Source organism: Sander vitreus, chromosome 2 (genome assembly GCF_031162955.1).
Source record: "Sander vitreus isolate 19-12246 chromosome 2, sanVit1, whole genome shotgun sequence".
NCBI lineage: Eukaryota > Metazoa > Chordata > Actinopteri > Perciformes > Percidae > Sander > Sander vitreus.
Genome location: NC_135856.1, coordinates 14807564 through 14831874, shown reverse-complemented (window position 1 = coordinate 14831874; position 24311 = coordinate 14807564). Strand labels below are relative to the sequence as shown.

The 24311-nt window shown below is 39.5% G+C and overlaps 3 protein-coding genes across 3 annotated transcripts; all 3 read right to left on the bottom strand.

Moving 5' to 3' along the window:
* Positions 1-1887: 1887 nt before the first annotated feature.
* Positions 1888-11738, bottom strand: nol11 (nucleolar protein 11). Its single transcript, XM_078279343.1, has 18 exons — positions 11571-11738; positions 10976-11089; positions 10408-10464; positions 9826-9974; positions 9554-9611; positions 7518-7659; positions 6841-7047; positions 6323-6399; positions 5726-5849; positions 5425-5516; positions 4776-4841; positions 4509-4693; positions 4114-4239; positions 3712-3945; positions 3412-3490; positions 3166-3258; positions 2729-2836; positions 1888-2460 (listed from the first exon to the last, which is right to left on the bottom strand). Exons 1-18 carry the CDS (start codon positions 11715-11717, stop codon positions 2347-2349), a joined length of 2172 nt encoding a protein of 723 aa, XP_078135469.1. The 5' UTR covers positions 11718-11738; the 3' UTR covers positions 1888-2346.
* Positions 11739-13051: 1313 nt separating this feature from the next.
* LOC144536278 (beta-2-glycoprotein 1-like) lies at positions 13052-18167 on the bottom strand. The gene is made up of 8 exons (XM_078279329.1): positions 17961-18167; positions 17645-17821; positions 16915-17011; positions 16132-16208; positions 15665-15853; positions 14554-14733; positions 13795-13992; positions 13052-13166 (listed from the first exon to the last, which is right to left on the bottom strand). Exons 1-8 carry the CDS (start codon positions 18040-18042, stop codon positions 13102-13104), a joined length of 1065 nt encoding a protein of 354 aa, XP_078135455.1. The 5' UTR covers positions 18043-18167; the 3' UTR covers positions 13052-13101.
* A 926-nt stretch (positions 18168-19093) lies between these two features.
* LOC144529611 (beta-2-glycoprotein 1-like) lies at positions 19094-23052 on the bottom strand. Its single transcript, XM_078268788.1, has 8 exons — positions 22983-23052; positions 22490-22669; positions 22008-22104; positions 21788-21864; positions 21184-21369; positions 20734-20913; positions 20236-20433; positions 19094-19806 (listed from the first exon to the last, which is right to left on the bottom strand). The coding sequence occupies exons 1-8, from the start codon at positions 23050-23052 to the stop codon at positions 19706-19708; spliced, it is 1089 nt and encodes a 362-aa protein (XP_078124914.1). The 3' UTR covers positions 19094-19705.
* Between the last annotated feature and the right edge of the window lie 1259 nt (positions 23053-24311).

The window sequence follows — 24311 nt, the reverse complement described above, 5'->3', positions numbered from 1 at the left end:
GCTTTTATATAGACCTTAGTGGTCCCCTAATACTGTATCTGAAGTCTCTTTCCCGAAATTCAGGATTGGTGCAGAATTACAGCCACTAGAGCCAATCCCAGTAGCTGTCCTTAGTATGTGCCATTTCTGTGTCTGTAGCTATTGAAGAGGAGAGAAAGGGGAGGTAACCTTGCTCCTTATGACATCATAAGGAGCAAGATTCCAGATCGGCCCATCTGAGCTTTCATTTTCTCAAAGGCAGAGCAGGATACCCAGGGCTCGGTTTACACCTATCGCCATTTCTAGCCACTGCGGGACCATAGGCAGGCTGGGGGAACGCATATTAATGTTAAAAAACCTCATAAAGTAAAAATTTCATGCCATGGGACCTTTAAAACCCTCTCAGCAGCATGTTGCAGGAGTGTGGTAAAGTCAGTCCGCAGATCCTGTACAGCAAGTGGAGTCAAATCACAGTTGCTATTCCATGTTAAGTGCACTTCACCGGCTAATAATAATAAAGTATTATCATATTAAAGGGGTGATTAAGTGATTATATAGGGTATTTTACACTGTTCCTTAAGGTCTCCTAATAGGGTATGTAACATTGGTTGGGCTGAAAATTGCCCGAATGTTATTTTATTAGGCCCTTAATTACCCTGTGAATATGGCTCTATTTGGAACAAGAGCTTTTCTTCCAAATATGGTATGCTCATGAATATTTAGATGAGCTGCGTGCTGATTGGTTTGAGCGAGCCACATAGAAACACATTGGAGACGAGACAGCAGGTCACTGCAAAGTTATACATTGTTTGTCTTTGTCTGTAGCACTTATATAACATCTACCCCAAGGTCTTATAAAGCTAACAATGGTGTCTGATTTCAATTTAATGAATTTTTGTGAACATTAGGGGTTTCGTTAGCTGTGACTGTCCCTTCAATCTTATGTGTACAAATCGCGGCTAGTTAGCTTCATTTTTGGCATAATTAGAGTATATTTACAGTTTGAATTTCGTCACGCCACTTATATAACATCTACCCCAAGGTCTTATAAAGCTAACAATGGTGTCAGATTTCAATATAATTAATTTTTGTGAACATTAGGGGTTTCGTTAGCTGCGATTGTCCCTTCAATCCTATGTGTACAGATTGCGGCTAGTTAGCTTCAATTTCGGCGTAGAGTATATTTACAGCTTGAATTTCGTCACGCCACTTTTATAACATCTACCTCAAGGTCTTATAAAGCTAACAATGGTGTCCGATTTCAATTGAATGCATTTTTGTGAATTTCAGAGGAATTCTAAGAGGAGGCTAGCTAGCTCTCATTGATAGCGCTCCATCCAGCCACAGGCTCTATCAATGAGACTCGCGAACAAGAGGCTTTTATTTCCCCTATCGTTTAAATAACTCAACACATTATCATTACACACATTATAAGATTAACTGGAACCTGTGGTAAGAGTTGCTGGCGTAACAAGCTCGCTGACCGCGCTCTCACTCACACACACCGGCGCTCCATTTAGCCGGAAGAGGGGAGCTGCAGGCCCTGGAGCTCTGTCAGAGCAGCAAAGATAGAGACTAGAGCCAAATGAGGAGGAGCCACCGAGTTGACGTCAACTAGGCGGCTCGTTAAGATTTGCCCGTTTTCAGAGGCAGTTTCAAATTGTGACATTTGCAGAGGAAAGAGGTGTCAATGGGATTTTGAGGTTCTATGTATGTCCTAGTTACCCACTAAACTGTCATTATTCAACTATGACAAGGTAAAATCGGTTTTGCATTCAATCACCCCTTTAAGGCAATTTAGTAAAAGCATGCAAAAATCATGGACTTCATCACATCCCAAATTAATTCACAGGTATTTGATAGAAACATTTAAAAAAAAAAAAAAAAAAAAAAACAGTCAAACATGGATTAGCTTTTCTCATAGTTATATATTTGTATTCAAAATAAAAGGCTTTCCTGTGGAACACCCAGTACAAAGTCAAAGCCATTCGTTATCACAGTTGTGTTTAAAGGGAGAGTCCCAGTACAATTTTGCATGCATTTGACAAACCCATTTTGAACCAGTTTGGCATTGAGCAGACAGTTTATTTATCATGCAAACCATATTAACTGTATGGTCAACTTTTCATCATCTTGAACACGTTTACATGGTTAAACGGCATCTGCATCTACTTATTCAATGCCTAAATTAAACCAAGAATTCATATACAGTAAAACTCATACATCTTGAGTTCTGATGGCTAGCATTTGTGCCAAAAAGCCCTTAATATTATACCATTTGGGACAAGTATACAACCTTAAAACCACTACAGGTGAAACGTTGGAAGGAGACAATATGCTTAATGATTTATTAAAAGTATAAACATTCTAAAACAGTTCGATGACTTCAATGGAGTATTGTCCGACGTCCTTCTTCACCTTCATCTTACTGAGCTCTTGGAGACTGCCCTCGATCTTTCCGAGCTCAGAAACCAGTCTCACCTGAGGATACAAGAAGACAACTTGGTTAACTTTTTTCCCTCATAAAAACTGCTGTAGTCTGGCAACAACCTACAGGCATACACAACCCCCACATTCAATCCCGGCTATTATAAACCTATAATAAAAACCACAAAACCATATAATAACAGAATCATGCCCAAATGGCTATTTGTACTTTTTGTATGTAATCTCTTGAACAGTTGATGTTGATGTTTTCTATTTTTCCAGAATATTTAACATGCAGCCAAGGGGGAGGGCGGTTTGTTACCTGAGACTTAACAAAGCTGTGGAGGTTCAGCAGCAAGCCTTTGGCCTCTGGAGTCATCACTAGCACTGTGAAATGGGCATCCAACAGCAAGCATACCCAATCCATGATCTACAATCAAATGCAAAGAAAACAGAGTTTGTAATATAATTCTTTTTAAACTTGTGTTTATTTATTTTTTTACAACCATTTCGCAGGGACTTTCTATATAATTCCAGTGCTTTTACATGTTTGTTACATATCATAAGTTTATAAAAAAAAACTGTTGGAAAACTTTATGCTATAACTTTTATGCTGACTGTATGTACAGTGGCTGAACTTCATTCAGACTGCACACAGTTCAGGTCAAAATGTGAATCTGACTTCCACCACCAGACACAAGCTACACAGATACATCAGGTGTGCCCTCCCTAATTATCTAGTCAGACATTGAAACAGACCTGAGTCAGACTTGGTGATCTCAATCCATGCATCTGTGGGAAAGCATCTTGGGAATATTTTAGGTAAAGGAACTGCAGGTACTGGAGGAAAAGCTGATTGGATGAGAAAGAACATTGTATACACAGGTTTTTTTCCCCAGCATTTATAATTAGTGTTACAAAAATGTGCAATGAATATGTGTTAACTGAATGGGTGCTGCCCGTTTTACTTCAGGATGGGGGGGAAATTAACAAGCCGTTACTCACTAGAACATGTTGAGAGGAGAGGTCTTTAAGGTGTGGGAGGAGGAAAGAGTCGCTGTACGCCGTCTGCAGTATCTCATTTCTATGCAGCTTAAGTTAAGATCTCAAACAAGAGTAAATTAAAAATCATTGCACACCAAATAGTTTGCAATGATGCCGTATAACTATTGTAGAGCTCTGATACACAAGATGAAAAATGTGTCAAATTTTATTTGCATGATAATTAACTTTTAGTTGCATGATAACAACAAAATGTTACAGAATGCTAAAAATATTGTGTCTGAGTGTGCACTGGCAGGATACAGTAGAACAGCCTTGTGTAATCCCACTGGACAGATCTGTACTGTTGGAGTTTTCGCCTTCTCCTTGTCTTCTGCTCTGGTGCCACCTACACCGAGGCCGTCTGAACGGTCCATTTCAATGGGGCTGAAACCATTCTGCAAGCCAAGCGGGCCACGCTCTCTATCCATTAGGGATTCCATGAAGGAGACACCGTCAGGCTCCACGCTCACTTTCTCTGCATCAACATCTGGCATACTGCAAGACAAAGGTAGAACAAGACTATTATTTTTTAAATTTTACATTACACTGAGTCAGGCTGATTATCAGATTATTAAACCGCTAAATCCCAAATATATATTACTCTTATGCCCCCCAGTGGTAATATCAAAAGGACCCTGTGGTAGAGACATCCATCAGTTTTACCTGATAAAGGCCTTAAGGCAGGCACAGGTGACAGCTTCTGGGATGTCAGGGAAGAACTGCAAGCAGAGCTGACACAGAAAGTAGTCCTTCCTCTCCAGGGCCAGGAGCACAAGATCAGGACACACACTGTACAAGACCATGATGGCAAATGGTAAAATACAGAAATAACACTGGTTGAATTACTTTACCAGTATTTATAAATGCAGTTTGAGTCATTTAATTAAGATTTTCTGCTTCATTATGTAAACCAACTCAATTATGACATGTGCATTCAAATGCAGTTTCAGAAATACATTCTGCAGACTGAATACTGATTAAATAATTTTGAGAATTAACATTATTATCTTTCAGTTAATACCTTGTTGAAAAAAAAAAAAAGGCCATGCCTTACTGACCTATGGCAGAGGCAGCGAGTGTGCACCAGCTGTGCCAGGCTGCTGGGGGTGTAGAAGGCTGGATCGTCCAGGCTCCGGGACACAAGGGTTGATGCTAGCTGCCCCACCGAGGGCTGCAGGCCCTGGACGTCCATCCTTGAGAGGAGCACCTCTACCTCTTTCTGGACCTCTTCTACTGGTGCTGTCTACATTAAGAATTTTTTTTTTTTTTTTTAAATCTGTGGTTTCAGTATTTTGCCAAAGAGCCATGAAAAGTCAAATTTTTACCTTGATGAGCTCCAAAATATGGTCATTTGTTAAATTAGGTGCTGATTGGCTCTTACGGTTTGTTCTCTGTATGGAAAGAGAGAAGAATCACACCATAGATGATACCATTCACAGGAACATTACTGGACCATTGCTCTTCAGGTGGCACTACAACACACACAGAACTTTAATACACTTTAGTGAATTGCTGATTTGCAAAAATTGTGTCACATGCCACTACAGCTACATATTCCACAAAAGCCACTTATGTTATGGTTCTAGCCTGGGTGCATGTTTACTCTAGTAATTCATAAGTTGGGATGAATTGTTTGATGAGAAAGACATTTTTACATACTAATGTATGTTACCTTTATAGATACATCTACAAATAAGCAAACAATACACTAGCATTTTAGTATTACAAATGCTCCCCTTGCCACAATAAATAATATTGTAAATTTTGTTTACAATGCACAGCCATTTCAGGCAGCAACTACTGTACATCACAATTCCATATGGAGCTAGTGCTAATTAGCTGTTGTCTGGGTAACACTGTAAGCCAGTTTTCAAGGCAACAGTGTGTTGAATTGATGCACCAGTAATTCAGGCAGCAGCCTCTTTCCATTTATGCAAGTCCCCTTATTTAGCCTCAAAAACGTATTTAACATACCGTCTTCCTGGTCTCCACTGTTCTCAAAGGATGAGCTTTCTCTTCATGCAGAATATTATTCCAAGATGGTACAGAAGTGGGAGCTTTGGACTCTATAGCAGTAAGAAAAACACACTGTACTGAGTAAACATACAAATTTCTATTGTTGAATCAGTGTTGCGGCATTATTAAGAGCAACCCACTACAAGTTGTTGGAGTATTATTTAATTAGGTTCTCTGGGATCAAACATTTTTGTTTTATGCACGTCATTTGCACAAGTTTTGATTACAACAGGAACAGTACAAATTTGTTTAAGCTCACCTTCAGTCTTGGCCTGCCTTAGTTTTCCCAGGGCGGACGCCAAGGAGGATTTGGGCCACTCATATGGAATAACAGAGAGGGTTTTCCCATGTGGAATGAATAACTTGTTCGAATAACGCCATAGCTAAATCAAAGAGAAAAAGAAGTGAATACAAACAGGAATTAACTGTAAAAGTTAACAGTTTAACAGTGATAATACAGACTAGCACAACTTGTCTATTTATGCGTCAGTATTAATATTGTAAACTGCCATTAAGTTGTGAGGAGGGACAGTGAACCCTGTCACAGTGGAGAGCAGACACAATGCTCTACCAAAGTCATACAGTCCTCAATCAGCACCCAGCAGCTGGAAGGACAGGGAACCTTGGCCTGCAGTAATAATAACAATGAGGGAAGCTTGAGTAGTTGGGCCATACATACTCATCAAAGCTCATATACACTCTGGTAATTGTCCCATATGAGCTCTAGGGCCCTGCTGTTAGCATGGCTACAAATCGTGAACAGTATATTGTTTCATCCACTGATCATACAACGGAAAGATTAGATAACAATTTGTTTGGTGGGTTATTTGCATTTAAAATACCAAAGCATTCCCACCTGTCCGTAGATTTTGCCCGCCATCTCTTTTCCTGCCTGGAGTGTCTGGAAATTGGTATTCCAGATGCAGAGGAAGTCTGAAAAATCAAAGAAGCTATTCAAGAACCACACAGACTTGCATCAGATAGTGGAGTCACATAGCTTCAGGGCATCGTTCTAGTGCATTTATTCCGAAAGCAAGGCCCACGTGTCAAAATGAATGCTATTTAATAGAAATGTTAGCCTTGTATTCATTTAAGTTTTAATAATTCAAACCTATGAATTTCAACAAACATTTAGGACACAGCTCTGGTGTTGTGCCTGCTGACTCTCTAGAATAGTTTAGTGAAAGCTGTGTAGTATATCCCAGACTGACTAGATTAAGATCTAGTCAGATAAGATCCGTCATGTTTAAAATGGTAATTTTAGTAAATGCTCAGGCTAATTACATTTGAAAATCTGTCTGAGTAGAGCACTTGTGGTCTTCATTTGAGGCAGTGTAGTTTAACATGGGGTTTATTTTTTTATTGCACATTTACCTTTCCCAGCTCCGGCAGAGGGGTGTGGAACCCCCACAACAGCTACATGGGCATCATCCAGGACCTGAGCCGATGCAGCCTCCAGCAGGCCTTCTCCGATAGGAAGAGCCAGCAGCAGGCTGCGGGGCATCAGAAGGGCCTGGGCCCCCTCGTCAGACCCCAGGCCCCGCACAGGGACTACACTCTGGTACACATGACCGTTAGGGTCTGGGTGGAAGGAAAATGATGAGGCACAAAAGGTAAAAAGGATTATTGAGGCAAGAGATTAGAGGGAACTGACAACACACATGCTGTGTATCTTGCATGTAGCATCCCATGTTTGTGTAACACAATGCATAACTTAAAATATACTTAAAAAGAAATGTACAAGTGTACATTAAGCGCTGTGAGTAAAACCACAACTTACCACTGCTATTGTTTTTGGTTGTGTAACACTTCATGGACGTGTAAAGTAACTCGCAGTGTGGAAACCATACCCAAACAGTACAAACAGGCACTGTGCAGGTCAGGCTTTGGAATGCACCCTTTTACACACGTCCTTTTTTAATGCAAACCTATTATTTTTTTTATATATACGCTATATATATTGAGCGCATTTTAATTCCCAGGTCCACGAAACTAGCCTGTGCTGTCAAACACTGACACTAAGAATATTATCACAGGAAATGCAGGCTTACAGAGATAAAGCAGGCGGATGTGTTTATCCCTGCAGGAGGCAGAGAAGCTGAGCGGGGAAAGACCAGGCTCCTCTCTCTCCAGCCGGTACCTCTGGAGGGTGTTGGGATTCAGTCTCTGCAGGTAGAGGAAATGATCTCCTTTCTGTGGGAAGACATTGACAGCCAAGGCAAACAGGCCTTTAGAAATACCAATAACCAAGAGTTGATGCACAGGTCCATGGAGAACACAGAGGACAGACTAAATGAGTTATTGGTCAAATGGGTCATAAAAAAACATGCCATTCACAAGCAGGCACATAAGCATGCCCTCAAATTACTTGTCTTTACAGCATAGCATTGTGATAAGTGTGCTTGAAACAGAATTCATTGAATTGAGGTGTAAGCTTACAGTGGGGCAAAAAAGTATTTAGTCAGCCACCAATTGTGCAAGTTCTCCCACTTAAAAAGATGAAAGAGGCCTGTAATTTTCATCATAGGTACACTTCAACTATGAGAGACAAAATGAGAAAAGAAATCCAGAAAATCACATTGTAGGATTTTTAATGAATTTATTTGCAAATTATGGTGGAAAATAAGTATTTGGTCAATAACAAAAGTTCATCTCAATACTTTGATATATACCCTTTGTTGGCAATGACAGAGGTCAAACGTTTTCTGTAAGTCTTCACAAGGTTTTCACACACTGTTGCTGGTATTTTGGCCCATTCCTCCATGCAGATCTCCTCTAGAGCAGTGATGTTTTGGGGCTGTCGCTGGGCAACACAGACTTTCAACTCCTTCCAAAGATTTTCTATGGGGTTGAGATCTGGAGACTGGCTAGGCCACTCCAGGACCTTGAAATGCTTCTTACGAAGCCACTCCTTCGTTGCCCGGGCGGTGTATTTGGGATCACTGTCATGCTGAAAGACCCAGCCATGTTTCATCTTCAATGCCCTTGCTGATGGAAGGAGGTTTTCACTCAAAATCTCACGATACATGGCCCCATTCATTCTTTCCTTTACACAGATCAGTCGTCCCTGGTCCCTTTGCAGAAAAAACAGCCCCCAAGCATGATGTTTCGACCCCCCATGCTTCACAGTAGGTATGGTGTTCTTTGGATGCAACTCAGCATTCTTTCCCCTCCAAACACGACGAGTTGAGTTTTTACCAAAAAGTTCTATTTTGGTTTCATCTGACCATATGCCATTCTCCCAATCCTCTTCTGGATCATCCAAATGCTCTCTAGCAAACTCCAGACGGGCCTGGACATGTACTGGCTTGAGCAGGGGGACACGTCTGGCACTGCAGGATTTGAGTCCCTGGCGGCGTAGTGTGTTACTGATGGTAGCCTTTGTTACTTTGGTCCCAGCTCTCTGCAGGTCATTCACTAGGTCATTCACTGTGGTTCTGGGATTTTTGCTCACCGTTCTTGTCATCATTTTGACCCCACAGGGTGAGATCTTGTGTGGAGCCCCGGATCGAGGGAGATTATTAGTGGTCTTGTATGTCTTCCATTTTCTTATAATTGCTCCCACAGTTGATTTCTTCACACCAAGCTGCTTATCTATTGCAGATTCAGTCTTCCCAGCCTGGTGCAGGTCTACAATTTTGTTTCTGGTGTCCTTTGACAGCTCTTTGGTCTTGGCCATAGTGGAGTTTGGAGTGTGACTGTTTGAGGTTGTGGACAGGTGTCTTTTATACTGATAACAAGTTCAAACAGGTGCCATTAATACAGGTAACGAGTGGAGGACAGAGGAGCCTCTTAAAGAAGAAGTTACAGGTCTGTGAGAGCCAGAAATCTTGCTTGTTTGTAGGTGACTAAATACTTATTTTCCAGAGAAATTTGCAAATAAATTCATTAAAAATCCTACAATGTGATTTTCTGGATTTTTTTCCTCATTTTGTCTCTCATAGTTGAAGTGTACCTATGATGAAAATTACAGGCCTCTCTCATCTTTTTAAGTGGGAGAACTTGCACAATTGGTGGCTGACTAAATACTTTTTTGCCCCACTGTATGTGTCTTTAGTCAAAAGCCAAACAATTAAAAAGATGTTACCTGTTCAGTTGTGAAAATGACAACCTGCTGTGACTCACTCACTATGTTGGTGCTCCACCTAAAAGACAAAAAGAACAATCATCAAGCCACAAGAGACAACAGGTGAGACACAGCACAGCACTAGCTACCCTGTTATGTAACGATTTGAAATGTAATTGTCTATATAAATTGCTTAAATTTAAACATCTCTTTGGGCAGATTCTGAACCTCGTTCTCAATCCGGATTATAACACAAGGGATTTAATGGGGCTGTTTGGCATAGTGATACTGACCTAATGACTTCTTCTTGAGCTAGGATTTCCTCTATGGACTGCTGGGGAGCAGAAAGGAGAGAGTCCAGGAGCCTGACAGCTCCTCTCTGGAACAAGACCACAGGCTCCCCTCCAGCTACACTGTGGACCCTCCAGACATCTGATGACACCTGGAGAGAATATATACACAGGAGGCAGGAATGAGGATGTGTTCAGTCCTGTCACCCAACTGAGTGGAACAGAAACAAACAGTTACACCAACTTGAAGGTGAACAGAAGTCACCTCATCAAAGATCTTTTGAGCGGATTGAGAGCAAAATGCTCCATCTCATACAGTATGTTAAGTAATTACATATAATAATGTACCATGTTAAAGATTTCAGCAGTCTAAAGAAAGAAAATAAACTTCTTTGAAGTTTCAGTAACCTAGCTTAGACACAATGTACATGTTCAATTGGAGCTGATACAGAGTACAGTGTGAATAAACCACTTCCACCAAACCAGTATCACCAATTGTATGACACTTCTCATCGCTCTCTATAACAACAGCCTTTTGCCTTTAGACGTGATCAGACAACACATCGTACAAACAAGTTCACTTACGGTTGCTTTGAAGGCCTTATCTAAGAGTATTTCTTCTTCCTTCCAAATTCTGATCACCTTAAAAAACACAAACAAACAGTCATTATTTTGTGAGTGTCAGGCAGGTATTTCTGGAAGGTCAGACAAAGTGAATAACAGGTTTATTTTACAAGGACGAAATAAATCTGCGAGGTCAAAGATTTAAAGCGGGTAACATTGTGTCATGAATAACCAATCATATGGACAAAGCTAATTGAACATTGTCTAATATACACCTGGTAGACAAGTGGGTGGGACAAGGAAGTGATGCAGAAACAATTCAGAAACACAGCTAGTACAAGTTTACTGAAAAAGCAACATTTCATGTTTTTCCAGGGAACTTAATGCTGGTAGTGTGTTTGAGTCACACTTCTTTCTTTTATTGTATAGGAAATGAAAACAACTACTTTAGTCTAGTTTGTATACTTAAGGTAAGAATTGATTGGTTTATTTTTGGTCAAATGTCAAAACTTGAGTGGGGCTCTGTTCAGATGGTGATCTAAGCAAGCACAACACCACCTTGCCACAACAACAATGAATACAAGTCTACCTTGCCGTCTGAGACTGCCACATATTCCTTGGTCTGTGAGTTGTAGACTGCTGAACAGGTCAGAGTCTGTCCTTGTTTCACCGTCCAGCTGCTCAGCGGCTTCTGGTCTGAAACCTGTCAGACACACACACACACACAGGTAAAACAGTACAACTGTGTGACTAGCTAAGCCATAGTGTATGATCATGAAACTAGCAAGTCAGGGAAATTCTGAAAGTTGACATTTACTGAAATGGAACTACTTGATGAACTATTAAGTGATATATGTAGCAGTAAATTAGATTAATATGCACACTGTGCCTAGCAATTCAAAGTCTTCATTCGTTAGCAAGCTGCCTGTGTCTTGCGCTGGATACAGCTACCGTTAGCTAACATTTGCCGTTTTGTAGACTGGCATATTGTTTACTAAAGATGAGCGACCCTTAATTACTATCACAGCTAACTGAGGTCTCTGTCTTGTCTTGCCTTGACTGCTTTGGTGCTTTCTGCCACAGTTGCTAAGAACAGCCGAGGATGCCAACACGAGTTAAACAGGTCTCACTGATCAGCTGGCCCAGGTTAGGAGAGCCTCCTCAAAACAAACGTTAAACGTTACCTTGTACAGCGTGACGGATCTGGTTGAGTCCGTGACAACGACATGGTCGCTGTCTCTCTCCGCTTCGACACCTTGAATGCCTGAACTTAACAGATTTTGAGCTGGAGCAAGTCCGCACAACGTGTATCCCTCATACAGCGCGGCCATGCTGGACGAGAAGAAAGTGGAACTCGTTGGATCTCGCGAGAATAGACGATTGAACGTCAGAGGCCACCGGAAGCGTTGCTTTTCTGCCCCCGCAAGTCCCGTGCTGTGATTGGCAACTACATCGCCCAGAATGCAATTCAGGCTGAAGCAAAGGGAAACAAGTTTTGTATTTTGGCAAAACCTCAGGGCATATATCCATTAACGCTTGTATAAAAGGCATGGCGTTCACAAGTGTATCACAGAGTGTCCCCTAGGAAATTGGGTGGCATTTTTTACTGATACAGATATATTCCAGAAAATTATGTTTTCTGTCAGACAAACACAGGTGGGGCAAAATTGTGAATATGAGTCAAAGAATCTGAGTTGGCCACTAGGTGGAGGCAAACAGCCATCAATGGTGCAGATACATGAGTAAACTCTGTGTTTCTGACCAACAGCTGCTTTATCAGACTGAGTTGTTTCAATGGAATTTGTGATGAGCAGGCCGTTTTTTGTATATTTTTTTTATGAGATTTAAATTATGTTTTGTTGAGTTTAAATCCTATCTTCGCAATAGCAGTGTTATAGGCAAATAGTGGCCCATGCCGTGGGCCTAACCCTGACAACAGTTTTCACTTCCATAGCATCACAGCTTTTGCATTATTTTTCACACATCTAATAAAAAATACAATAAAAATAATACAATAAAAATACTAGGCTCATGTAAATCTCAATGAATATACTGTATCTTTGTAACATTTAATACTGCCCCAACATGAAACATGCAAACCTCGCCCACGAAATGTTTCAGTCAGTGTTTGTACTGCTGAGAAAAGACCTACATGTTCTAGGTCTAAAATCCCAGAAAGAAAGTGACCGACGGCGAAGACAAACAGATAACCATTGGTGTGGCTTTTCCTATTTGGAGAGCGCTGAAAAAAGAAAAGGAACTGAGGTCAGACACGGATGTTGCTTTACAGCTCTTGAACAGGTTAGTAATGGGTTTTGTAACGTATTAGTAGAAACGATTGCTATTTCATTACTCGACCTAAATGATGTGCTACTAGCAACTGCATGAAGGAGGGGTGGGGGTGGTGCACGATCACCCCCCCCCCCCCCACACACACACACACACACACACACACACACACACACACACACACAAATGCAGTTGCTAGTAACCAAGGAGGAACCGAGGATTAAAAAAAAACATTTCATTAATTTGAAAAAAGTTACACGCTATAGCTTTAAGAAATATAGTTTTGTTCTTCTTTGTATCAGTGTTCGGTTCCTACAAATCTGACTGAACAGAGATAAGAAAACCACAACGACAACCAGAACACACCAACACATAATCCATATTGCAGCAGTTTAATAATAATCAGAGAAGGGATCTGCAGCAGTTTCAGCACTGTGTGATTTCTGATGGAAGTAAACCTGAATTAAGGTTAGAATCCAGAACGCTGGGCTCTAGAAAAGAGAGAGAGACACACACACAGATACAGAGAACAGGTTAGAATGCTTAATATAATAAAGGAACAGATGTGACAGAAGTGTTTCTCTTTTAAAATCTAAGGAACAGATCTAGAGAATATTGACCCAAAAAGCATCCATGTGTTAGCCGTGATTAAACTGTGGTCAACTGCATTGACATTTTGTTGTTGTTGCTGTTGCTAAAAACAACAGAAACTATGTTAACAGTGCTTGACTTATGCTAGAGTAACTACTGTCATTTCTGAAACAAATTGAAGGAAATATGAGATAGTGAGGGCAAATACTTTTGAACCCAAAGGAAAATAAAACACCTGCATCATATACTGCTCCAGCTGTTCTGATAGTGGATGTATTTTATGTTATATAGAGTTTTTTAAACAGTCCTTTTATATTCATTAAAATTTGACAGTTGAGAAAGAGCAATTAATAACTTTAATTTTACAGCTGATACTTCAAAGTTGGCGCTGCCGTGAGTGATAGTACAATGACAAATATACAAAAACAACAAATTAAATAAACTAGAATAAAAGAAAGCCTATCTAGAGTTTTGGCTATTGGGCTCCTTTTTGTGACACATTGTGCTTGTTCATGAAATATTCCTTACGCTCAAAGCATTCAGGGATATTGAGTTTTCCATTGATGCACTGGGTTTGCACTGCATAACCACAGTTCCTGGCCTTGTCCATGCAGTAGACTGAGACAATTTCTTTGTGTAAGACTCTGTTAGGAAGTAGGTCTTTGATCCAGATTTTTTGTCCTTTGTAGAATATCCTTGCGTTATGTATGCCAACACTGCAAGGAGCTGTAAGTCACAGGGAGAAGAAAAACATTATACTGGATACAGTATATATAGTGGTGATTGTACTGTTTTTGTGTCGCTACACAGGAAATTGAGGGGGGTTAGCTGCATTATATTCACCTATCAAAATTATCTTGTCATTTAAGTAATATTTAAAAACATTAGTAGGGGCTGTCATTTAAATGTGAAACCTGTTGTTCCCATAAACAGTTGAGGGAATTTGGAGAAGTTTATATTAGTTGGCATCTGACAGTTTAATTTAAATGCAGAGGTCTTCAAATAAGCATTTCAACATTAAAAAGCATTGCCTATTGTATTTAAAGAATAATGGAATTAGGCTGGGATAGAATTATCACAAACAAATGTCCAGTAGGAACAGAAATACATAAATTCAGGAAGGAAACACATGAAAAAACTTTCTTATGCCACACTTTTCTATAAAGCTAAACTCTCAAAACAGCTACAAGTAGGTCTCAAGTCCCTGCCCCACAGGATGACCCAAGAAAGGCAGCTATCACCAAAATTTGAAATGTAAAACAACTGTACTATTGGTTGTGGCCCTACCTTTGCAGGATGGCTTCTCAGACCAATTCCCATTGTGCTGACAAACAATCTGGAAGTTTCCTTCAAGTACATAGTCTCCATTGCAGCCATATTTGATTGTTTCCATGTAGTCATAGTCTTTCTGGTCGTTGCTTGACATGTAGCCTTTGTCAATGTTCTCCGGTGGAGGGCAGGTCACCACTGTAAAGGGAACAATTTAGTCCGTTCATTAGAGAGACTCTACTAATGAAAATAGCTAGACATCATATTGTCTGTCACTATATGGTTTCATATTTTGTTACTAACTGTTACGAGTTGGGGTTGCAAGTTGGAGATGGTAAAGACTGAATGTGGTACAATTTCATCTAATTTTGTTATTAGTGTGTTGTCCTTTTCAGCTCCCACTGTTTTTTAATTATGCCCTTCTAACTGGAGTGTTTTACTTTCCAATAGTGTTGAGAAAACCCCCCATATCCTCCCAAACTGTTTTGCAGACGGTTTCTTTTTCTCTATACATGATAGACTTCACACTGTGCCTGATCCCCCGTTAATGAAATATTCATCCAATTATTGAATTCACTGAACCTACCATTATAACTTTTGTAATAATATCTAGCAGCAGAAAAGCCACTAGCCGTCCACAGGATATCCCCACATATCTCAGAGTCAGTAATAACTTCAATTATTTAAATTATTTTGTTTTACTCTGAACAGAGGGGTGGAATCAAATACAGTAGGAAAGGTTCTGTTTTATGTATCATTCTGTGATCATCGTAGACTTCTTCTATATGTGGTGGTTCAGAAAAACATGAAACGCATCAAATTTGGGCGAACTATACATAAGTGGACCTAATGGTGAGATTGTTTTCTCATCAGCTGATACTAAGATCAAGAATAAACTTTGAACTTCAGTTTTGTAAAGAAGTTTGACAATCAGAAATGTCACAACAGTACAGTTGCAACAGTACAATACACGTTCCATTACTAGAATACTAACAGGTTGTTTGGCTTGCTTTTACTTATCCTACAGTAACACTTTGAAGTAATGGTTGTGATCAATAAATACTTCTTGCAATGCCACAATAACTCCTCTTGGTATTATTACAGCAACTCCTGCTTTTATTTTTTATACCTCGACATTCAGGTGTTTTGGTCCAGTTGCCACTGACAGTGCATTCTGCTCTTGCGTTGCCAATAACTACATATGGAGGCAGACACTTGTACGTCCCTCCGACACCGTAAGCAACGGTATTTCCTCTAATCGTCTTATCGTAAATTATCATCCCAAACTGTGGGATTGGAGCGAGACCACAGGACACAGCTACAAGAGAAGAGACATAATATGCCAATTTATATGTATACAATTATTGCTTGTACTGTAGTGTCAGTTTTTGTCTATTGTCTGCTACTATGTGTGTATTTTTTTGCCTTTATAGCTGCTGGGAAAATTGAGTGATAGCTTTGTTGTGGTACATTTCTAGATAACAAACACAAATGTGTTTTCACAGGCCTAATATCAAGTTGATGGACATAATTTGAAAAAAAGACCACAGACCACAGACTTCCTGGTCTTGTGGAAGGATATAGGTAATTACATACGAATGCACTCCGGTACTGATGTGCTCCATGCTCCATTGGCAAGGCACACAGCAGTGCTGTCTCCAGTCAAGGTATACCTGTGCAGAGCCATATCATTCAGTCAGTTTGTGCTTAGACTGCAAATACATAGACATTACACATTATGGTTGATCTAAATCATATTAAAGGCATTTGAAGAGAGTATTGATGGATAAGAGGAATCTTAAAATAATGGTCAAATCACAAAATACAAAATAATTAGGTTTATTGGTCACCTTACCTACATATATAGAATACATAGAAAGCACATAAAAAATGTTTTTTAGGGGGTAGCTCTGTTTGTTGTGTACGCTGATGCTTAAATAGTCAAACTACATAAATGCAAAGGTGGGAAAATGAGAACTCAAAGGTATTGGCAGTTGATTGGAATTACACTATGTGTACACTTGCCACCGTTGGTAAAACAGATTACATATTAAATAAAATGTATTAAAATGCTTGCACTTTAAATGGCAAAAGATCTTTACTTGGCACAAACCACTGTTTGTCCTGCTGATATGTTATGGACTTAACTGTTAATGAAGATTATGATTTTGTTTTCAGAACTTTCAAATCCACTAACAGGATGATGCTAGTGGCCTACATTTTACTTAACATGCTTTACTGTCTGCCTGATCGAACCGCTGATCAGAGGTTCATCATTTGCATTTTCAAAAATCCCCCAGTGTATTAGGGACAGCAAGGGTCCGAGAGAGCAAATTACACATGTCAAACAATGAATTTCAACAAGATGTTCTTCTTTACCCATAATCACAAGTGTAGTTGATCGTACTCTGGAACACAGTATCCTCATAGTACAGCTCTCCATTAGACAATGGATCAGGATAGGGACACCTTTTTGCTGTAGTGGAGAATACAGCACAGAGAACATGTGTAAATGAGAGCTTTTGCTATTTAGTTATTCTGTTATTTATAATGAAAACATAGAAAGAGATGTTTGCTGTACCTGCCATAATCACATCTTCTCTGTTATTTATTTGGCCAATAAACAGATTACTAATAACTTACTCTTTAGTCCTGGATACATATATTTATATGCAGCATAACAGAGAAACATACAGAATATTTGTAAGATAAGCAACATGTGTTTATCTATCTATTCATTGTACAAATAATATTATGAATTAAAGTATAGTAATCAAAATCTGTTAGAAATGGTTCACAATGCTTCACTGTACATGTTTAATAAATATTCTTTTCAGAATCTACAAAAGCATTGCATTTGTCTATGCCACATCAAAAATAAGTCTTCATTTATAGTAAGATTGGAAAATGATCAAGGATATCAGGAATAATCAATGAATGATTGCAGGTAAAATTACTTACACTCTCTTATACAACTATGACATGTACTGTAATATAAAAAGTAAAAGTTTCCTTAAGTAATGTTTGTTTCCAAGATTACTGTTAAGTTTGCAGTACAAGGCGATCTGTCACAAGACCCTTAATTCTCCCTAGAATAATGGAGACCCACGTATGCACATGAATTTAGTTGTCGTCCATTTTCCACTGGCAGCGCAGACAATCTTCCGAGGGCCCGACACGGGGGTGTATCCCTGTTTACAGGACAGCACTAACTCCTCACCAGGGCTAAAGTACCTCTGGAGCCCATCTGGCTCAATGTTGGCAGCCAGCTCAGGCCTAAAACATACTGCAAGGACAAATAGAAAATGATGTATAGACTCTCAAATTGCTTGAAAAAATATTTAAGATTCATGTTATCCAGCCACAAAAGACATTTTGCTAAATCCCAAAGGGAGGAAGAAAAAGGAACAAATAATAATAAATACCATTGTCTTGTTCAGATGTCACAATGGTAAAAAAACAAAAAACAAATGGAGATAGCAGAAACAGAGTAAGCATGCGTTCCATCCTTTGTAGAAAAGTCGGACGCTCCTCGGTTCTTTCCTCTCCTCTGGTTCAAATACTGACTCTCTGTCCCCTCTTTCACTGCTGTTTGTGTTTCTCTAAAAGTAAACAGATAAGAGCAGCATGAAGTAACTGCTTATTAACAACCCCTGTTTCCTTTTCTGCTTTTTTTGGCTTGCTTTTTGCAATAACAGACGACATTTTACTGGAATAGAAACGCTCCAGCAGCGGACTTTCCCTTGTTGCTGCAATATTATGAAACACCAGCCCATTTGGCCCCATTTTGCCATTTCTTCACTTCACTTTAAAGAGCAGAGACACATCAAATCTGAAAGAATACAATGGAATGATGATACATTGCTGACAAATTCATCATGTTATTGAGTTGTAAGAATCTGTATTTCCAGAAATTTCCATTCACCCTACCATTATTGCTCATGGCATGTTTGGTGCCCTTTGCAACACCATAAACAAAAATGCCTCTTACAAAGGTGAAGAGCATCAACAGCAATTTTAGCAATGCAATCTCATTACATTACTACACTTAAATATTGAGTATTAAATATTGGATTATAATTCTCTGAAATTAGTGAGGTATAAGTTACTGTAAAGCAAAAGTTGATAGACATTAAAAATAATGCCTCTGAGGGCGCCTGGGTAGCTCAGCTGGTATTCAGGATTCCATATGCAGAGGCTCAGTCCTTGACGCAGCGGCATGAGGGTTCAAGTCCGACCTGCGGCCATTTGCTGCATGTCTTCCCCTTTCTTCCTCCCCTTTCCTGTCTACAGCTGTCCTGTCTATTAAAGGCAAAAATGCCCAAAAAAATAAAAACAATAATGCCTCTCTCAGTGAGCAGCTACAGATGATATAGATATCAATGTCCAAATTCAAAAAGTTTGAAGTAAACCTTTACACTATTTCAAATTAAAGTGTATTTGTTCCTTTCACAAGGGTGCATTACCAAAGCTGTAATAAAACATATTGATTTGTAATTTAACTGAGCTACAAGGGCAGTTGCTATAATCACACATACTTTAAGCACACAAACTTTATTGTTTACAAGCATGAAGTTAAAACTATACAAGCATGATCTTTTTATGGTCTCACCCTTTGTGTAATTTTGTGTCATGGTCTTGAAGGCATTTCACCACTCATCGCTTCATCGGTTATACTGGTTGATGGGAAGTCTAATCACCTCTGTGGGTTGTTCACTCAATTACATCACATAAGAGTGGTTAAGGTCACATAGACGTTTTGAGCGGTATCGGCTTCATGTACAATTTTCACATGAATAAGGTGTGAATTGGTATCAAATCTCCTGTGAAAGGATGTCAGATTTTGGACCCACGTAGTTCAGGTCTTCAGTTTTTATTGTAACCTCAGTACTGGGTACGGGGGACATGTACAGTATGTTCAGTATGTATGTTTGGTATGTATGTATCAGAGTATTGAAAACTACATGGGTTCATCAGGTCATTGACTCTCTAAGGTACCAAACCAACATAATTTTCATTATTTTATTAAGAATTACTGCTGTTACTTTATTATCAGCTGATAATGACAGGTCAAATAAAATAAGTGGCCTTTGTCTTTAAGCGTACTGTTACAGATTCATTCCTATCCATATGTAGGTGTACATGATGTTTCAGGTCATTCTGTGCAAAGTTATGCAGGTCTTGTGGGGCTTGCAGGGGGTGAAGCAGCACACATGGCGATTTCTGATGGAAGGGTTTTGGGCCTTAAGTTGTACTCCACTTTGCCTGGTTCTAAAAGCAAGGAAAAGAAAGGCAGATATAAAAATGCATGGCTGCATGGGGCTTCTTCAAAGCCATCTGTAAGCCTCTGAGAGACTCATTATGTAACATTGTTTTGGAGGAAAGAGCACTGCATTGCCACTATGCAAACATGGGGATAGGGACAAAACTCAGTTTTGAGTCAAATATCCTGAACCCTTTATTATCTAATGTTTGTTGTTGTTTCTGCTGTTATACCGTATATACAGTAATACTTTCCCCTGCCTAAAAACATAGTTCAATTTTTCTACAAACAATTTTAGGTACAGGTTTTGAATCTGTACAAGTGCGCATGGTTCCTAAATCTAAATACAATTGAATACAGTTGTATTTTTAATTATCTGTCGAGCAGGTGGAACTAGAGTGGTTTGAATTAGATTTATCCAGCTGACAAGAACTTACCCTCAAAGCACTCTGGGATGGGGAGGGTTCCATCGTTACAAGTGCTGGCCACAGGGTAGCCACACCTCTCAGCTCTGTTCAGACAATAGAAGACAACATGTTCTCCATGGAGGACTCTGTTGGGTTTCAGGTCTGAAATCCAGAGCTTCTTGGCATTGTAGAAGATACGACCTCTTTTGATGTCAACTGTGCAGGGAGCTGGATGGAAAAACAGAGCAATTAAAGTGTGTTTTCAGCAGCCATTGCAGATCCCCTCAGTCGATTATAACATTAGTATCGGGTTGAAGCTAATTTTAATTACCACTTCCAGGTTTGCCTGAAAGCAGTACTGAAAGTTAAGAAAAATGTAGCTCTAGTTTCTTTTAACTAACAAGGGGGCTGGAAACTCCCTTAGCTTGTAATGCACAGAAACATTATGAACATATCTGGATACTGCTGATCCAGAATCATAAATACAGAAATTTAGCACTTTAGATTTTTTAAGATCTGATGACTCACTTCTGCAAACTGGCTTGGAAGACCAGTTTCCCGTGTTTTGGCACTGTATCTCAGCCTCACCATCCAGAATATAATGCTCATTGCAGGCATACCTAACCTTTTCTTTGTAGCCATGTTGTCTCTTCACAGCAAAGGTGATGAAGCCATTCGGTATGCCAGTTGGGATGGTGCAGCTCACCTCTGGGATGATCAAAAATGTAATGCGGTATTATGTGGTAGTTACAAATTGCAAAAAATGTGGTAGTTACAAATTGTCTAAAAAAAAATACATTATAGAAAACATTGAAAAAATGCGAATGCAGGCTGGCAGGCTGGTTTCATTGTGGCAAATCCTATAGATTTGATTTGGCCCATAACTAATCACGAAGATGAGAAATAGATGAAAGAGGAAGACATGGTTAAAGAATATGGAGAACACTGACACTTTCACACTGACACTTGTCTGCGTACCTTGGCATACTGGTGGCTCAGTTGCACTTCCATCAGCCATGCAGGATCCCCTCTCATAACTTGGTGCCTTAGGTGGGTTACACTCATATGTCCAGCCTTGCCCATACATGGTGGTGCTTCCAGTAACTGGCTTATCATGGACAATTCTTCCATCTCTAGGTGGCTTGGGCAGCTGACAGTTCACAGCTGTAAGAAGAAAAACAATCACGCTAGAGTTTTACTGACATCAACTCTGCAACATTTCTTCTCTGTGAGCCTTAAGAATGCAAAATCCCCATTAATGACATTATTAATATACTTTAAAATATGTATACTGCCTTCTAAGGAACAAAGTGAGTTAACCACCTTTAAATATACACATCTATTTAAAAGTGTTCTGCATACTGTCAAAAATGAACAAGGCAAATGTCTTGTCAATTATAATAACCTATTATTATACTATAGTATAAAGTATACATAGTAACAGAAATTAAGCATCAATAAACAAATAGAAGAAGTATTTTCTAGTTGTATAAAAATGTTAATCTTTGGAAGTTGTGTTTCCTCTCCATTGAACAATGCAGAGTCTGTTACCATTTTCACTATGTATATTTTCCTCCTGTACCTTTGCAGAGAGGAGGTGGATCGCTCCAGGTGCCATCATGTAAACACCTGCTCTCATTGGCTCCTTGCATGATGTACCTGACAAAGTTCACATTATTCTAACATATATTAGTGTAACCACACCTTGTAATGATTTGTTTGGAACTATGAAGCGATTATAAAGTGACTTTAAAGTGACTTTTTGACTCTTGACTTTTTCTTTTATCACCATTTAACCTTACCCGTCATCACATGTGTAGTTAAGCACACTCTTGAATGGAGCCTCTGTCCTTCCCATTGCTAATGGCTGCAGAGGTCTAGGGATTGGGCACATCTTAGCTGTAGAAAAGATGGTACAATTTTGAATCTAAATCTCTCGCAGGTTATAATCACACTATTCACAATTCACAATATTACAGTATATATACATATTCTAGGAGCACCAAAATGTGTTATTTTTGTCATTGGTATATTTTTAAGGTCAGACTATATCAGTGTTTGAAAACTGATATTGCTGTATTTTGGACTATATGTCAGCGGGAGCACAATACATAAGCCAGTTTTTACTCCCACCTTGCTCATACTTTCTACTTTGGGGTGGTTGTAACGATTTAAGAATTACAGCAGTTCTAGTGTTGCACTTCTGCATCACTCTGAGTAAAAGGGACACCAACTACACTATTTAAAATGTAGTAGAGTGAAAGTCCCACCCCAGTAAACTCACGGGAGCATGCTAGGTCTGACTGTGTCCATTCTCCTGTGTCGGTGCAGGTTATCCTTTGAGGGGTCACTGTTGAAGGCAAGTACCCACGTCCACATGTGAGGGTCACCTCTTCTCCAAACTCATACACACGTTTTAGGGTCAGCTTGTCAATCCCGTCAGTGACAAGAGGTCGGCCACATACTGGTTAAAGACAAGAAATATAATTTGACAAATACACGGGAAGAATTCACAGGAATAATGTTCCCAACACAGCAACAGCAGTCATTCCTTCATAATCCATTGTATAGATTAGAATGTTGTGAAAGTTGTGCACACTTTACGTTTGATGCAACACCATCAATCATGTGCAAAAGGTGCATTAGATAAGAAAATGCAAATAGATAAAGGGCCGTGACAACAAGTCAAACAGGAGTACTTGCAGTACATTACCAAAAAGCCAAATAGTCATTTCATGCTCAAATACAAATGAATCAATTATCCTGCTCCATTTTACCTTTAATGGATGTTACAGTGGTGTGTAAAGCTACTTGGCAAAGGACCAGCAAAGCCAACGTTGAAGCCATCTTCTTAGGAGTGAAGTCTCCTCAGTGTCCTGTGCGTCTGGGTGGAGATGGAGCCAACATAAGGGCTGCTGGGTAAACAGGGCCCCCTGATAATAGCCTGCTCCAATCAGATGCCAGTGTAAGCTCCTATTGATCGAGCACAAAGGTCTTAACTCCTGCATATTTACCCAAAACTTGATCAATAACCTTCATATTGTACTAGAGCCAGCAGCTTGATATTCACACACACACACACACACACACACACACACACACACACACACACACACACACACACACACACACACACACACACACACACACACACACACACACACACACACACACACACACACACACACACAGAGAGAGAGAGAGAGAGAGAGATTTTCGATGAAGATTACTGTAATGTTCAATGGCTGTTTGCCCTAATGAGAAACAACAATACAACAATAAAACCAATTAACCAAGGGCCGTGTTGTGTATGTGCTCTAGTTTGGGTTAACAAAAGTTGCTTTTTGATTAGGTTAGGAGAATGTAAAAGGTGCATGTTAAAAAATAGAAACTCTGTAACCTGAATCATAATCACTGAAACGATGCAATACCTAACTAGGTCAAAAGATTTGTTGATAGGAAGTAATAATGTGTGTCCTTAATGGGTGGATTCAGCTGGTCAGATAGGCTACATTATTTGAACGAGATATACATCATGGGACTGCCAGCTAAAAGCTCTTTTAGTATTGTTCTTTCTCAGGCTGCACTGCTGGTCAGTGAACCTCAGGGAATTGGTCAACTTAGAAACGTTTTAGAGATAGCAAGCAAGTCAAAACAGCAGGTGAACCTTCCCTGTTAGTAAATGTTTCAAATGGGAAGAAATGTAACCCTGCTGATGCAAACACCAGCAGTAGTTTGTGTAATAAAGGAATCCAGAAGACATTCATAAATACAGCAACATATCTTTAAGAGCAATCAACACAATAATTAAGCACATTATCAGAGATAAAGACTGTGAGCTTAAATTGAAAATAATACTACGCTGTTAGTCAAGCAGGAAATGAATCTGCTTGTTTTTAAAGATATGGTAGGCACTCTTAATTGTTGGCTTTGTTGGGCACAAATTCCAAAATAATCTTTCAGCAAATTGTAATTCAAGTGGTCTGAGAGAAAACTAGACTTTTGCACCACCTCTTGGCTCTGTTTTCAGGCTTTAGATAATCTAGCGTGATGGGAGACTTTGGTAAATCAACAGGTCATTTCAGAGAGAGAGAGAGAGAGAGAGA